Source organism: Rhea pennata, chromosome 8 (genome assembly GCF_028389875.1).
Source record: "Rhea pennata isolate bPtePen1 chromosome 8, bPtePen1.pri, whole genome shotgun sequence".
Classification (NCBI taxonomy): domain Eukaryota; kingdom Metazoa; phylum Chordata; class Aves; order Rheiformes; family Rheidae; genus Rhea; species Rhea pennata.
This window is the reverse complement of record NC_084670.1, coordinates 3600125-3616235: the sequence shown is the minus strand read 5'-3', so window position 1 is coordinate 3616235 and position 16111 is coordinate 3600125. Positions and strand designations below refer to the sequence as shown.

The following is a 16111-nucleotide window of genomic DNA, read 5'->3' as shown; positions in this document are numbered from 1 at the left end:
TCTCCATAGCAAGTGGTACCCAAGTATTGCGATTACCTGTTTTGAAATCTGGAAAAACTAAACATCTGCTCAATCCATTTTTAATCTTTTGTTCTCTCTTTGCTAGACGAGTTGCCAGACAGGTTTACTGCTTGATTTGCCTGCATTTTGTTTGTCCATTAAGACCAGCTCTTTTCTGCACAGTACTTTTTCTGCTTGCACATTGTACTCTGGTTAATTGTAGATATCCCTACAATATTAAATAATATGATTTTTGTTCTGTTTGTGCAGCTCAGCACGCAGCACACTTCTGGCCAATAAGTAAGGCTCGCTGTGAGGTGCATTAGTATTACTATTAACTTCTACTCCGTGGTTTCTTTTGGTTTGCTTTGTAGCAATGTTTAGAAATAAGACTACATGGAAGCACACATCTCTGGTAGTTGCAATGGTTCTTTTTTGGGGAAATAACGTAGCTGCTTAGTCTGTTTTGGTCATTAAGATGAAATAGGATTTAACCGCCATATGGAAGAGCTTCCCCAACACTCTTGTTTGCATTAGAGTTTAAGCAGACGAGGTGCAGAGAAACATTTTTCTTTTCCCCTCTCTGAGTTATCTCAGGCTAGGAGCAGTCTGGGTCTCAATTACCAGATGTCAAGGGCAGGGTGAGTTATGTTTTTTCCTTTCATGGGCAGGTTTCAGTTCTGAGGGAAAAATTAATTGCATCTAATTTCTTGGAGCTGAAGCTCTGTTGATCCCAGATGTCCAAGATTCTTTTTTTTTTTTTTTTTTTTTTTTTAAGGTTTATACAAATTCCCTTCCATTGCCACCTCACATCTGCCTGGTCCCCCCCTCGCCACTCCAGTACTGGCTCCTCTGCAGTGGTGTTTTTCCAGTAAATTTGGGTTGTACTTGCCCTACGGATCTTTGCTTACAAGGGGACATTGGCAGCCTTTCGCACATCCGGGCATTCCCTTTGGTGTGGTGTTTTCTCAGCCAAAAGTGATATGGGTGAGTCTCAACCCTTACGAAACAGGAAACATCCTAACTGACGTGGGACGTGCCTGCAAGCCAGGTGGTATTTAAAGGGCCCAAGATCCAGTCTAGGGCTCTTTTCTCACAGGTGCTCTTGCATCAGCTGAATGATGCTGCTGTGATTTACCCATATTCTCTGCTTATTCTCAGCTTGTTCCGCTTACCTTATCCGTCCGGGTGACGTCGCAGCCGGGCTGGGCCAGGAGGAGCCTCACGATGTCGGCATTGCCTTGCTGGCAGGCCACCATCAGCGCCGTAGTCCCCTGTTCGTCCGGCAGGTTGACATCGGCCCGGCAGGACAGCAAGGCTTTCACCATGTCCTCCCGGTCGTGGCTGACAGCGAGCATCAGGGCTGTCTGGCCACCCTGGAAACGGCACAGTGAGAGACTGAGCAGGACTTACCCACTGGAGAGATCCTGCTGGTTTATGGGAATAAACACTTTCCCGCGGCATGGCTAGACCACTTCTAGTCCAGCTGCTCCAACTTGCAGCAGATTCTCCTAACTCCTGTTGGGTGGGACTTCTTAGGCTTATAATTACCTTTACAGCCATTCAAAAATGCCTTTTACACTGGAAGAACTACAGAAGCATAGCATCACCATGCAGGAAGCTATGAATAAATGACAGTGCACCATCAAACCCGACACTGCAGGGCACCAGGGTTACGCAGCTCTGAGAGTTCACCCAAAAAAAAGCTACTCTCTTTAGCAAAATTTTCCCCTTGATTTCATTTGTTTATTTTATTTCACTCTTGTTACCCTTCTGAAAGAGATGTTAGATGTCAAAAAAGCTGTGAGTTCCTTAACAGTGGTTGCCTCTGTTCATGCAGGTGCTGGGCTTGTCTCACAGTGATCCTGGGAAAGCAGCAGCAAGTGCAGCCCCACACACTGGGCTGCCCCATGTCCCACGGGGCTTTAATTAGCAGCTGAGAGATGACGTCTCACATGCCAGGACCGAGAAGTGGCCCTGCCATGGCTGGGGAAGTCTGGGGGCAGTGGGAGGGGGCGTTAATTAATCCCAGTGGACTGTGCAATTTAGCTGAATGTGTCTTTAACTTCAGGGAAACCAGTGACTCCAACACAGCATGCACCACTGTGTCTTAGTTTCATGCTGTATGTTCAGTATAAGAAGTAACTCAAATTATATCTAATTAAATCTCTATGGGGGCATGATTTTGAGGGAAATTATTCCCATTATGCTCAGTCGCAGTTTGAATTAAGTTGCACAACACAGTACCCACCACTGCTTATGAACCAAGCTTTTCTATCCACTCGGATTTCATTAAATCCTCGACAAATGTATCCCAAAGTTGTCTCATCGGGGCAAACCTTAGAGCTGTCATTCCAGCTGTGCTGGCTGTGGGAATAGCAAGAGTTTGCCCATTGAGATCGCAAATAGGAAAAGGCTGGACCACGCTGCCGTACCTGGCTCGCTCGTACGTTCACGTTTCCAGCCTTCAGCAGCTTCATCACCACCTCCATGTCCTCGCGGGTCTCAGCAGAGGCCAGTGGTGTGATCATCACAGCAGTGTACCCGGCTCTGTTGGGGCGGTCCACGTCACACACCCCTGGGGAAGAGAAACATCCCCCCACATGCCGGTGTACAGAAAAAAACAGGATGTATCCCACAGCAAACTGTCCGTGAACTGATCCAATGCAACATCGCAGGCATCTTTCAAGTCAAAGAATAAGGCACTGGGAGTTTCCTCAGCTGTACAGCACTGAGCTTTATCAGCAGCGTTAAATGTGTACTCATTAAGGATCTAGCCGGTATGGCATTAAAGGCCTTTGCATACTGCACCTTGCTACATCTAATTATAAAATTGTTGAGGTCAACTTAGCAATTAACTTTGATGATCATAACCAAATTTTATCCTTGATAAAAGGGTAATTTATGCCTTGGGCATATGGCCAGTTGTAGAACTGTGTGCAATTTTTCTTAACTCCTGAAGTGGGGGAGCAGCAGAAAAATGAATGTCACCTCATGAGCAGGGTAAATCTGATTTTGCTAGATTTCTCTCATAACTCAGTTTCAGTAATACCAGCTCTGAAGTGCTCCAGAGCCCTTTTGGGGTTCTCTTCCTCTTAGTTGGCCCACAATCAGGGAATTTGCTACTTAAGACATTGTAACTTAATTGCTACTGATTGACAGCATCCCAAGAAAAAGCAATAAATTTGCTTATCAGATATCTTTCTATGCTGGACTTGTTGGGGGAAAAATATCTTACTTTGTAAGGTAAGATTTTATAAACTAGGATTTGGGGGCCTGGTTTTCAGCATATTTAATTTCCAGGAGAAGCTTGTCCTTTTGCAGTAGGGCTGTCAAATATACCTACAGTTAATCATTTAAGACAGCAGTGAATTTCACAGTAAAATGCTTTACAGTTTTTGCTCTAAAGGTTCTCTCTCATACTGCTCTTTTTTTTTCAACTGAAGAGCTTATTTTCAATTATAAGCATCACATTGGCAAATTCTCTTAAGAAATACATTGCTTCTAGTGTTTCAGTGTGAGCTTTTATGTTCTGGGCACCGCAGATTAGAAATGAACTGTGTCTAATCTAAGAACACGCAATTTTAGTGTTGCCCTTTGAACTTTGTTGCTTCGGGCATTCAACAAAAGAAAAGACCAAACTTCTCCCAATGTCCCGAGGCTGTCTGGAAGCCTGTGACAACAATTGGTTTATAGATGTGTATGATAATATGCCATTTTCCTAACATTTAACAGATTGTCTTGCTAATGAAAAAAGGCCAAAATGTCTTTATTCCTTCAGAAAGCACTTGCATTCCCCCCCCCCCAACAGAATCTCTAGTGAAAGCATCATTCTTTACAAAAGGAGCTAAAAGTTCACTCAGTTAAAATGCGTTTTTTTCTGCAGGGCTCCCACGACAGCCCGCCTGCGCCCAGCAGTGAGACCCCGAGGCAGCTGCCCCTACCTGTGTCTAGCAGTAGCTTTGCAACAGGGAAGTTGGAGTGGGAGATGCTGTAGTGGAGCACGGTGTTCCCGTTCCCGTCGGCCAGGTTCACAACTGCCTCCAAGAGCTGTGGACAGGCCACCTCGAAGGCTTTGAGATAGGCTGCCACAGCCTCAGAGCTAGAGGATTTCCGGCTTGACACACGGAACCACTCCTGGGAGATGTCGGCTGGGACATGGCCCTGCAAACGCCACCATCACCATCTTATGGCTGGGAATGAGCCCTAGCGGAGGCTCATTTCCCATGTAACATCCCAGCTCTGCAGCTGGGCAATGCAAACGTGCCTCTCATGGCAATGTTTCTACTGGCCGTGACGCTCAGGTGTGACACCAACACCAGCTTGGCACCTGTGGGGGACATCTCATGCTAGACCCTCTCCCTGCTTGCCCTCCTTTACTGCAGCATTTTAGGGAGGTAGCTGTAACCTTTCTCCTAAATTAATCCTCCAGCCTCCTGTCTCCCCTGTCCATATGGAAAAAAACAAGGATGTTTTCACCTATGAACTGCTCCACCAGGTCAAACCTGGAGGAATCTGCTGTGACTCGTCTTGCAGGGACGACTGATCCTGTCTCTGCCCTCTGCTGCTTTGTCCTATGCCCTGGCTTCCCCGCAGTGTTCAGCACGTGGGATGGGTTTTGTGATTACTCTTATAACCAAAAAGAGAAAGGAATTTCCTGTGGGAACTTGGATAAATGAGCAGAGAAATCTCCCCCTCCTCTTCCCCCACCCCCCCCTCAGAGGTCACTTTGACCCTTTCTCCTTCCAAAGCTGTCCCTGGCATGCTAGGATATGCTCTGCAGTGTGCAACTAGGAGAGTCTTGCTGATTAAACGTAACAGAAATTGGGAACTGCGTCTGAAATTTGATTGAAATATATCCATACCAGATGCTTGTTGCTTGGGGTCCTTGTTTCTGAGAGGTGTTTGCTGAGCAGTTGGCAGTCAGTAAGGAAATCTTCAGAGGGTTTGCATCTAAAGAAAAAATATTTTGGTAAATCCATCATAAAACTGAACCGATATATAGCACTGGAACAGGAAGGATAATGTGCAGTATAAACGTTCAGGTCAGAATAATTTAAACACTTACTATTTAAATGCTTAACTTTGTGCACACAAGTTGTTCCCTTGACTTCCCAGATTTTAGGTACAGTTAAGCACTTCTGTGAGTGTTTTTAAGTAAGTCCAGAATCTCAGATCTGTAGATTTCTTTTACCAGAATCCTTAAAATTGAGGGGAAAAAAATCCTGAATCTGCAAAGAAATTGCCTTAGAAACTTTACTTTGGGTGTGGTGGTGGAAATGAGCTAATTCACCCCTAATGTGACTCATTTTGCCTTTTCCATAATCAAGTGTAGGGCTTGAATCACTCCCCATTAGATTCTGTAGTAACTTGAAAAACATTTTGCTCTTCAAAACCTTCTCCCATGTGTACAGAAGTCCATGTTTCTCCTTTCTCTTCAAAAATGACTAATTTTGCTGACAATAGGATGTCAAGTTCTTTCACTGAGGCTTTGAACCCAAACTACTGCTAGCTGATACTCATTGTTGAACATTGCTAATACAGACCATTCCTGTGATTTGGGGATTACCTTTCAGTCCCATGTTGAGTGCTGGCCATCACTGTTGCTGCTGGCTCCTGCAGCCTGTCGTCCTCGCAGACCTCATGCAGGGAGGGCCCCGAGGCAGCAAGATCGCTCTCGCTCGCAGCTGTTGGCTGGCTGTGCTCTGAACCACCCGATTTTCTCTCTGTCTCACTATCCGAATCCCCTTCTGATGGGCTGTCTTCACAACTTGTGTCTTCACTTGAGGTTGTTTCATAACTAATTGAGAACACCAAATGTTATTCACTCCTCCTTCCCCGTCCACAACTACAGGGCCTGAGCCAAGGCTCATTGAAGACATCCACTGACTCCAATGGGCCTTGGATGAAGCCCAGAGTGATACTCATGTTAAAAAGTTAGAGCTACATCCAAACTTTGGGTTAGTTAGTCTTGTTTTGCTTCTTAAGCCAGTAGGAGCATGAGTTAAGATTAGGAGCAGGCAACCTTACCTAAGGGGCTACTCAGTTAATTTACACTGATGTCCACAAAGGGAGAAGCAGTGTGTGAGCCTGAGGTGAGTGCTGCAAGTTGTCCCAGGCAGAGCTGGTGGCATGCTGCAGCCAGGGCAACAGCAAGACATACAGTTCCCCTGGGGCAACGTGGGACACACAGCTGCAACCTGGAGGACCTCTGGGCAAACTATGCTTGCAGGTCTCAGACTGATCTCAGACGGCCATTCAAGCAGCTGTGCTTTAGTGAGAACTCTCTTTCAGTTATCTAAAAGTATTAGTAACAGTAATATCTTTTATGAGACAGAACCTTTACTTCTTAGGGATCCCAAAACTAAACGGGATTCCTCTACTTACTACAAGCTGTATCAGCTTCAGTGACTGTTAGTAGAAGCAGCTCTACTCAACAAAAGTGAGTAAAACCTGATATATTGAACAGCTGTAATCACAGAGCTGAGAAATGGAGGAAGACGTACGTGAGAAGAAACCAGCCTTCAAACTTGCACACATAATTGCGTGCACAACGAAGGGAAGGTGAAATGCCTCCTGCCCTTTTCAGTGCCAACACACGAATTCCTCACTAGAAGATGTCCTATTGCCACCATTACAGATGCATCTACAGCACATGTTGCCATGCCTAGTTAGTTGAGACCACCATGACAGCATGAAGGGGCAGGCGAGCCACCCCGCTTCCAGACTTGTGCTATCGTTCCCTACACTAGCTAGCAGTAAGGAAAAGAGATCAAAAGCCAAAGAGAATTAGATATCTGAATACACAGGAGCCTGAGTGTTGGAGCAGAAACTAAAAGAACATGGGTCTCACCCCAAGGTAATTCCTCATCTACTGAATTCATCTTTTCTCAGTCCCTGAACCATCCATTCCTTCACCTGCTACAGAACTTTCTCCACCCATGACTGCAGTCATCTAAAACGGTCTCATTCATTTCAACAGGAATCCTCGGGGGGGGGGGGAGGGGGGGAGACGGAATCATGATAAGGCCAAGTCTCAGCTCAGCTCTTAGTGAACTTAGTTTACTAGTTCTTAGTTCACTTAGTTTTGCGCAAAACTGCTCACTTCCCAGTGGGCACTGATTAGTATATTTGTTGCTTGTCCCCATAGCATGCAGGTGGACAGACTGACTCTCCCAGTGTTCACACGGAGGCAGGTCAGGGGCAGTTTGTGGAAATTTGCACCACGCCTGCCGAGGCCAAGTAGACCTCATCCAAAACCCATCATGTCCAAAACTCCCATTGACTTGCTTGGGTTTTGGATGTAGCCCCAAAAGACTGGTGCACAGAGATCATCAATCTCCAGGGATGTCCCTTGCTTCTCTAAAAACATTGATATCCTGGCCTTTCCTAGAGGGTTACTTACAGGTTATCAGCACTGGATTAAAGAAGGGAGAAAAGAGGCTCCATTTCAAATGGCCTTTTAATCAAGAGATTTGGAGGGGGAGAAAAGAAAAGAGAATGACTTTTTTCAGCAGTACAGGTGACATTACATGATAGAAAGGCAGTTTTATCTTCTTAACTGATGCTTACCCACCATTTACCCCAACAAACTGAAGATTCTTTTTGGTCCCATTGCCTCCTGCATGGAAACCATAACCTTTCTTTTTCATGATAGATTTAAGACTTGTGGTTGGAGAGATTTCTAGCAAAATACAAAATAATAGATTAAATAAGCAGATGTGACATAATTACCAACGATTACTCTCAACTTGTAGTAACAAATTACAATTCATAGCAATAAGCATGTTGATCTTGTAAGATTCCTTTCATATTCTATAGCACTACCAAAGCATCTGGACACAGCTGAACCTGCCTTGCCACCTTTAAACTAAGGACCTTAAACATCTCTAAGTGCCTGGGAAGATAAGGCAAGTGGCTGGAAATGATATGCAGGTTCTGTGAACATCAATAGGCTTTGCTCTCAATCTTATTTGAGGACTCTTTTGTATTTTCAGTATTGATGCTATGGCTTTTTCTGCCCAGTGCCTCTCCTACAATAGTATAAGGATGAGCCCTTCAGCATTTTAATGGTCTCTTTACATATTGCTTCTAAGTAATAGTTGCATATTTATTTGCAAGGCCCATCTGACAGTGAATAGGGAACCTTGTCTTCTGGATTTTGATAAGCTAAAATTATCCTAGATGAACTATGTTGTGACTAGGGACAGGTGTTTTCACAGCCTAGCTGCTCAGTTAGGTTGAATTGTTTTAATTCTGATGAACTTCACGCTGATTTACACCAGAGAAGCAGCAGATTCCTGCATTCTCGCAAACTGGGACATCCAATACAATTAAGGAAAATGGTCAGCAGGGTTATTCGAGATACTAGCCAAAGGTTTTGAGTCTTTTGGAAGTTGACCCCACGTGCAAGTGAGCCACAGCTTTATCATCTCTTACATGTATTATTTGTATTTTGTTTTTAAGATTTCATGGCTTATGACATGATGAGATTTGTTTTTCTCAAACATATATTTTTAGGAGTAGCTATTTCTGATTTCACTGACACTAGATATACCTGCGAGTTCCACTGCATTACATCTGCTCTACACTTGATTAAATGAGATTTGGCCCAGACATGTTGAAAGCTATGCCAATATTATTTACCTAACTGTTGATACTGTGTGTTTGAATTCTCCTTATCTGCTGGCCCTTGTGTAGAGTAGGCAGATAACAATGAGTTTAAGGAATTAACTAATTGGTTCTGAATGGAGCTGAGCTTTGAGGCAGGCTGTTTAATAGCACTTGCTAACTCCGGATAGCCGTGCTCCAAACACATCCACTGCTCTTGCAAGAGCTCCTGGATTTTTTTAACGTATTGGCCAATGGGGTCTACAGCAGAGAAATCTTCTTGGTTAGGGCGACCTTCCTCTTCTTTCACATCTTGCTTTGTATCCTCCCTACAGACTGGCTTGCTTTCACCTGTGCTTGAGTCAATTTTTGTTCCTTGGTAGCTTGCTGCAGTCATTGCATGAGTAGCAAGACTCTGAGTATCAGAGTTATTTTTTTTATTTTGATTGTCATCACCGAGATGTTCATCAATCTTCAATTCAGTGAGGCAAGGTGTATGAAGGGCAGGCTCAATATCTGCTTCAGCCTCTGCATGTTTGGCAAAATGCTCTGGTCCCTCTCCAGTGACACCAGCATGAACATCTGCCAGTCCCTGATCGCTCCGAGCCAACTTACTGCTTAACTCCTTAGCCTGCGAGTTCATGTTGTCTGCTCTGTGAACACTGCAGCCTACAGACTGCGCAGGGACTGGCATGTTTACATTGACGCCTTTGTCGTGGCCTTGCTTGGACCTGTTTGTCTGCGTGAGTTCAGTGTTCACTGCAGCATCATAGTATTGCAAAGTGCCGCCGCCCTGCTTGGCTAGTGGTCTGGTTTCTCTGGTATTTTCCAAGCGCAGTTTCTCTTCCAACTGAGCCTTGGAGCTTGCTAGTAACTTGATACTTTTCTCCTTTTCCTTGATCTCATTATCTTGCTGCTTCAGCACTACTCTGATCTGTTCAAGTTCGTCTTTTTTGCTGCTTAGCTGCTCCTCCAGAATAGCAATCTGCTGTTTCAGTGCTGTGATCCTGCTGGCCTCAACTGTATCACAAAGCAAAGGCTGAGGGCTCCAATTTTCCTTGTTCTCTCTAGCCCAAATACTTCTGTCTTCAGCTTTCTTCAGTGCATCTGGTGTGATTTCACTTATACTTAATTCCCTTTTCTCATGGTTCTTGTTTTCACCAGCAAGCTGGAGGGCACTGGCCAATGCAGATCCATCCTTGGCTAATTCAGACCAGCTGTGTATTCCTGATGCATCACATTCCTCTCCCCCGCTCTCCAAAACCACCTGCAGCTGCTGCATTGTGGGGTGCTGGTTTTGCCATGGAGATGGTATCTTTGGGAGGTCTCCTGGCTGGTGCTCCAGCACAGCAGCAACTTTAACCTGCTGCTGCCCGGACTGCTCTTTCTTTTGTGCCACTGCTTGTTGCTCCAGTTGTGTCTGTTGGGGGGGATTTGATGTGAAGCTGTCAGAGAAGGGTGAAAGCAGCGCCTCCTTCACAGGCCTAAAGGGACTTTCTGAGTAACCCTTGTCATCAGAGGGCTGAGAAGGTGCCAAGAGTGGAGAAGGCACCTGACTCTCCTCCTCCACGCTTTGGCCGGGCGGGAGCGTTGCTGGCATGCTGGAGGCCCGAAGCAGCTGGGGCCTCCCCCGATGGCTGGCCTGCTCCTCTTCCGGCTGCGCGAGCTCAGCTTGCCTCATTGTCTCGCCTAAAAGAGCTTTTCTTCGGTAACTTGGCTCCTCTACAGCAGCTGCAGATGGAGGCAGTTCACTGGGTACCAGGAGACGGGGAGTTTCTTCTGCCCCTAACGATGCCTTCCGCTGTGCAAATGAGTAGGTTGCAGTCCAGCTTTTGCTGGGAGTGGAGGCATATGCACGGGACCCACTCTCTGGCAGACTGAAATTTCGAGGTAGTGTGCTGAATTTTGGCTGTTTGGCTTTCCGGTGGATGTGAACCCTTCTGATGGTATTTCCTTTCTCAATGTCATCCACATACTTCAGAAAGTCTAGGTCTAAGTGAAAGCCATAGGGTGTTTCAACAGAGTAGGGCAGGCTTCGGGGCTGTTCTTTGTCCCCGTTGGATTTAGGCGGCTGGTCATTTGCTGAAAAAAATACAGAAAAAAAAAGATCAAATTTTAAATAGTTAGTAGATTAAAAACAAAGAAAAAAAGCTAATATATGTTTAGAGCAGAGGGAGTAATGCAGTTGCTATTTCTTTCACCTCAGTTTCAAACCTGGCCCATTCATATTCTATACATTAGCTTCTTCCCCCCTTGCCCCATGCCAAAAGGCTGGGAGTCGTCCTGGGCAAAACTGACAGGATGCCGCACGATACCTCTGCGTAGTCAGCTCGCACTGGCAAGGGAAGGGTTTGCACATTGTGCTCACGGTTGCTGAAGGCAAATCTGTTCAGAAATGCACTAACAGAGAAACATGTTGCAAATGCATGGTCCTGTTTTCTGGAGGTGAATCAGGTAATTGTTGCACAGAAGCAAAAAATTTGCTGGAATCAAGACTCTGACACTTATGCAAAGAGTAGGTTTTGCAGGCAGAACTGCGTGTTTGTCTAAGTATAAAAAGTTGCCCAATGAATAACAAATCCAGCTTAAAAACAGAACGTGGAAACTATCTGTGACAATCAAATATTTCAAGGGCTTGCTGTGCGTTTGTTTTTAACTTTTCAGCAGCCTCAAGTAGTGCAGTGCAAGTCATGCAGGGAAACACTTGCACTGTTTCATGAGCGAATACAGGCTTACAAGTTATTCCCTGAAAATAATGAATACAGAAAAGAACAGGAGCCTGACACAGCTAACCAGCACTGCTTTACATATTCATGTCTGTGCAAAACACGAGCTTCTTAAGGTTACGGGATACACTTCACAGAGCGTGTCTTCTAACTATGGCAAATGCAGCACTATGGAATGTGTTAGCTGCAAAACAGTCAATTTGTCCACTCATCTGTATGCAACGAACCTCAGTGGCGCAGTCTCGTGCTGCATGCAAGCAGCTCTTGTAAAGGCAGTTCCTGACACCAGATATGTCAGTAGCCCTTCGTTGATTGTAGCAGCTATCACAGTAATACAGTCACACTGACCTCTGTTTTGCACCTACCCACGTGGTTGCTCCTTCACTGTTTTAAGCGGGGACGAGCAGGTACTGCAAGGGACTTGCAGCAGAAAGGCCAAAACAGGGGTCTGAGGTTATAAACTTATTGCCTTCGGGGACTTAAACTTTTGCACCTGTAAAGCAACAGTGCTGTCTCTACAAGCAGAAGCAAACCTCATCACCCTGAAACCCAGCCTGTAAAATTCCCAGGTTCCCAGTTTCATTCTCCAGTGTCTGAATAGTTAACCCCTAAATCCAAATTCAGGGAATAAAAACAACAGCCCGTTTGTTGTTCAACTTTTTCTTTCCTTATGTGATGAGTCCCTGAAATGAAAGTAATTTTGACTGTTCTGCACCTTTGAGGAAACAAGCCATGATCTATAAATAAGGGGAGGAGTAGCCCAACCAAGATAAAACACGCTTCATTTCTGTTTTCTTTGTCTCCATCTTCGTGCAGCAGCTGTGCAGGGACCAGGAGAATTTGGCACCACTTTAAGTTCTTTTCATCACAAAAGCACTACTGAAATGTAGCTGCCTTTCTGATGGGAAGTAGTACATGAAAATCAGAGCAACAGTAAGGGGGAAATGCAGTGAAGAGTAATATGGCACAAAAGCAAAGCCCCACTGTTCAGACAAGGATCTACAAAGAACAGAGGATGGGAGGGCAAATACATGCTGAACTTTAAGAGCTGTGACCATGCTTTCAGTATGGTTTACAATGACTGCATAACATATGAAAGCTGCATTTTTTATCCCTTGGCACTTGTTTGTCTCTACAGAATACAGGTTATTTATGGTATTTGGGGTAAGGAAATTAGTTCAGGGTTTGGGTTTTTTCAAGAAACAAATAAGCAAGAAAGCATCCAGTAACCTCCATACCATCTGTCTTCTCCATGATGTGGTCTAATCAGGCTGTCAGTCAAACATCCTCCAAAAGGCTAGGGTAGATGAGTCGGTTCACCTTTTAAAAAAGCAAATAAAGATTTTTTAGATGTAGAAGAATCAATCATCCCAACTTAACCTTCCTTAAGGCCTTACACAGCGTCATAGGACACACCCTTACAGGTTAAGTATTCTGAAGCTTGACCACGTCTGTTGAGCGCCTTTAAACATGCTTAAATCCGTAGTTCCTTTTCTAGTGGTAACAGCTCTCACTTCATAGATGCATCCAGCATAGCTCTTCCTTAGAAAGCACCCTTTGCGCTACAAAACTACTACATACTACACTACAGCTGAACACAAAAGGGAGAAAGGAGAATTTATGTTAGGTTTGCAATAGATGGCATAGGAATGCTTCATTGATTACTGCAAGCTGGATATCATCTGCAACTTGCATCCTGCTTAATGTGTCATCTCCCGGTGAAAACCGCAAGGGATATAAACTGCGCACAGAAGTGACTGCATAAATGCATGACAACCAAAGATTCAGAATCCATACTGAATCACGTTTAAATGAAACTTATGTTTTCAGAGCATGCCCATATTGTTATAATGAGCCTTCACCAAAGCCTACTAAAATATATTACTTCTGTGAAAGTCTCTCCTATTGGAAAGATCTGCAGATGTAGAGCTACCACAGCCTGTTTCACAAACTCTTTATATCCAGCCTTGTCTGTATTGCCTTCCATCTCTCTTTCCCATCACGTGGACAGGGTAAGAATCTTCTGGACTGCAAAAGTTCAGAGTTTAAGGCTGGGAACAACCAAGAAAGATCGTGAGTGAAGCCTTCTTCTTCCATTCCTGCTAGAATGATGCCAGAAGGAGGCAGGTTAGGAGGAAGAAGGCCAAGGCAAATGGATATCACTCTAGGAGGTTTCCCAACTTGCATAATGACAATATCAATGCTCAGAGTGAGAAGGTCTGTATTTTTGTTTCTGGTCTGGGAAAAAGTTGGGGAGGGGTCTCTTGGAGCGTAGGTTGGTTATTTAGGGTTTTCCTTCAGGTATCTAATTTGGTTCCTGGCCAAAGGGTCGAAGATGGTCCCACAGCAGGTTGGAAATCCACCACTGCTTCTCCAAATAGGTTGTAGTGGGTCCCTAATCTACATCAGATTTGCAGGGGAAGGATGAGGCAGCGTGAAGAGATGGCTCCTAGCCAGCAGGGAACATAGCAGCGACTCTTTTTTTTTCAGAATCTAGTTCACATTTATCTCTTTGGTCAAAACATCAGAGTCTGAATTCATTTTCTCCTATTTTGCCTAAATAAGGACTTGAGAATTTCACCGTGCTCTCACAGCTCCCCATGAATGGGTTCCAGCCAACTTCTACCCCTCACTTTGCCTGTTACGGCACTTATCTAGCACTAACCATCTCTTTGATCTATCTTTTTTTTTCCCTGCAGTGTCCCCCAGCAAAATATTCCCTCTAGAGAGCTAGCTCGTTTACAGTCTCAAGAGAAACTTTGCCTAGTCTGTCCTCTCTATTCTGAAACTCTTAAACTTCTCTTATGTAATTATTTTTGCATCTTTGTAACTCAACCTTCTTGTGGAAATGGCGAGATAGCTAGAAATATAGTATAGACAACTAGAGTATATATAGATTATAGAGGTGCTGCTGCTCTTCTCTTCTAGAATCATTGAAATGAAGTGTTTTAATTGCATCAAAGGCCAAGTGAGAAAATGAAGTCAAATCTTAGCTGCATTATTATCTTAGCACAGATATACTGAAAAATCTTAAGAAAAAGAAAGAAAGAAAGAAAGAAAGAAAAAAAGTTGCAGTTTTACCATTAAGGTAAATCTGTATATAGCCATGATAGCATGTATGGAGGGTCCCTAATCAAAGGAGAGTATCAACACTCTTAAAAATGTTTCCATAGTAGGTACCTCGCTGAAGCTCATGCAGCCAGACAGAAAGACATCTACCCAATGAATAATTCGCTTATCTGTTGTATTAAGCGCCATACAACCAGCTCACAAAAACATGTTTCTGAACCATTTTAACCAACAGACTCCTGATGTGTTCCCAAATTAACTGCACTTCTTCTATAAAAGGCAATTTCTTTTGTCTCTTTCTGCCAATAAATAGCATGTGCCAAAATGAACACTAACCTCTTTCGCGCAAATGTTTTTTTTAATTTTCTGATTACAGTCAATTATGGAGTAATTATGAATCCCAGCTACAGTATGACCAGTTACATTTCACTCTTCTAGGTCATTTATTAAAAAAGAAAAAGTCAATAGGATGCTTTTTAATATCTAGATAATTATATTTAATTGGCTCATTTATGAGTTGGCTCAGTCCCAACTCTGCAGTCCAAATTGATAATATTACTTTTCTCTTTTGACCAATCTCTTTCAGAATCACCTCGTAAAAGGATGCTGAATGTACCCTACCAGCTTGTTGATGTTCCTGCATTCCCTCTGATGCTATTTAGACACAGCTCTGATGGCTCAGAGCCAAAACCACAGGTCCTTGTCTCCCAACTGGTGCTCTCCAATGACTGTCCATAATAAAAATGAGAGCAAAATGAAGGCATCCATCCGAATAAACATCCTGGAAACCCAGCTGCCTCCTGCAGCCATCTCAATGCAACAGAAGTAAAAAGGAGTTTAGTTTCTATTAAGGGAGAAACTATGCCTTGAGAAGATGGATAATCTTCCACTCAAGAGCCCATTCGGGCTGCAGGTGAAAATCCCTCCACATTTGGTGCAAAGCTTTCAGGCAGTCTGACAAGAAGAGGGTGTCCCTTGTTGGGGACAGTGATGGGTTCCCAGCTGCAAAATCAGGGTGCTCTGGCCCCGATTCAGTGGCTTTGCCAGGGCAGTACCCTGCACCTGTGGGTACCATGCTTAGATGTCCCAGCTTACCTCCTCCTTGCTTCACTGGCTTCAAGCATGCAAGTCCTCTGAGGTGCTTCTGCAGCACAAGGGGATGGGCAGTCTCCAAGCCCAGGGGACTCTTCCCTGCAAAAATGAGCCTAGAAGTCCCTCCATCACCCTCCAGCCCCCCACAAGCTCTCTCGATGGTGATCACGAGGGACAACATGGATTTGCCTTCAGCAGCAAGGCTGCAGTGGCTGAAGCCACCTACTTTCAACCACCCCATGAAAACATCCAAAGTTGCCCCAGTCTGGCTCTCGTGCCTTTGGACACAGTGCCCAACCTGACTCCTGAAGAGCCCTGTCTCGGTCTCTGCAATGGCAGAGCGCTAACACCAGCCTGGAATTCACTCTTCTGCCCTAGAACGAAGCCTGACTTCAGGACTATGTCTGCCGCAGCTCATTCTGGTCACCCTTTCTACACAGGGGCAGGGACAAATTTCCATATCCTATTATTTAGAGAAACCGTATAGACATATGATGGCATTCAGCAGTTCTGTAAACTCATCTCTTCTTTCTCCTTTAGTAAATACTGAGTCTTGCTGTCATAATGGTCCCAGAATATACTTCGAGAGGAAGGACGTTATGTATACCCTTGTT

The 16111-nt window shown here is 44.5% G+C and overlaps 1 protein-coding gene across 1 annotated transcript in view; it reads right to left on the bottom strand.

Moving 5' to 3' along the window:
- The window catches only part of KANK4 (KN motif and ankyrin repeat domains 4), a 31997-nt gene that overhangs the window by 4067 nt on the left and 11819 nt on the right, over window positions 1-16111 (bottom strand). The window contains exons 2-9 of the mRNA XM_062581768.1: window positions 12575-12656; window positions 8647-10692; window positions 7573-7684; window positions 5570-5800; window positions 4866-4953; window positions 3945-4164; window positions 2436-2578; window positions 1176-1376 (exon numbers count right to left, since the gene is read on the bottom strand). Of these exons, the coding sequence (XP_062437752.1) occupies window positions 1176-1376; window positions 2436-2578; window positions 3945-4164; window positions 4866-4953; window positions 5570-5800; window positions 7573-7684; window positions 8647-10692; window positions 12575-12590 (3057 nt within the window). The 5' untranslated portion in view covers window positions 12591-12656. The remainder of the gene's footprint in view (window positions 1-1175; window positions 1377-2435; window positions 2579-3944; window positions 4165-4865; window positions 4954-5569; window positions 5801-7572; window positions 7685-8646; window positions 10693-12574; window positions 12657-16111) is intronic.